Source organism: Procambarus clarkii, chromosome 13, assembly GCF_040958095.1.
Source record: "Procambarus clarkii isolate CNS0578487 chromosome 13, FALCON_Pclarkii_2.0, whole genome shotgun sequence".
NCBI classification, from domain to species: Eukaryota; Metazoa; Arthropoda; class Malacostraca; order Decapoda; family Cambaridae; genus Procambarus; species Procambarus clarkii.
Genome location: NC_091162.1, coordinates 34,584,226 through 34,585,176, shown reverse-complemented (window position 1 = coordinate 34,585,176; position 951 = coordinate 34,584,226). Strand labels below are relative to the sequence as shown.

The 951-nt window shown below is 32.0% G+C and overlaps 1 protein-coding gene across 1 annotated transcript in view; it reads left to right on the top strand.

The window, feature by feature from the left end:
- The window catches only part of LOC138364452 (zinc finger protein 85-like), a 1,146-nt gene extending 716 nt beyond the window's left edge, over positions 1–430 (top strand). The window contains exon 1 of the mRNA XM_069324088.1: positions 1–430. This exon is cut by the window's left edge and continues 716 nt beyond it. Coding sequence (XP_069180189.1) covers positions 1–430 — 430 coding nt within the window.
- The last annotated feature ends 521 nt before the right edge of the window (positions 431–951 follow it).

Genomic DNA, 951 nt, shown 5'->3' with positions numbered 1-951 from the left:
TCTTGCATATATGAAGGCTCACAGAATGGTCCATTCGGATGAAAGACCTTTCAAATGTGCTGAGTGTGGCAAAAAGTTTAAAGACCGTAGAACCATAATAAAGCACATGTTAGTGCATTCTGGTGACAAACCTCATAAGTGTCCAGAGTGTGAGAAGAGATTCAGTAAGCTTGCAAGTATGAAGACTCACAGGATGGTCCACTCGAATGAAAGACCTTTCGAATGTGCTGAGTGTGGCAAAAAATTTAGAGACTATAAAACTGTAATTCGGCACATGTTTGTGCATTCGGGTGACAAACCACATGAGTGCCCAGAATGTGGGAAGAGATTCAGTTACCTTGGAAGTATGAAGAAGCACAAGAGAATGCATTCAGGTGGTAGATTAAACACTTTGAGTGTGACAGCTGATTCAGAGAATGCTGAAGGATAATGAGGCATTAATACATTAACTTACTTTTAATAAAATATACAATTTTGAAATATAGTTTTATTATAAAAATATTATTCAATCTTCTTGTCAGTTGGATGTCCTCCAAAGGCATTTGTTACATTTTGTTTTAGAAATATGCTTCACCATGAAAGGTAAAGATCTAAAGGTATTTTATTGTTTTGTTTATTTATGAAAGTTAGATCCTCCTCATAAACCAAGCAAGAACAAGAGAACCTGTCAGTATGGAAAACTCAAATTTACTGATATTACTGATCTATATTAGCAAAAATAAAGCAAAATTTTAAATGTATTTGTTCTTCATAATTATTTAAATAATAATAAAATTGCATTGAAATCTGATGAGCTAATTCCTTGTTTAATATTCCAAATGGTATAACAAATTTTATTTAATTACTAAATCGATTAATAATTCTCAGTGTCCTATTAGCCTTATTACGAATATATATGCATTAATTTTTTGGTTTTAAATTCTTATTAATCGTAACTCTCAGATCCCTTTC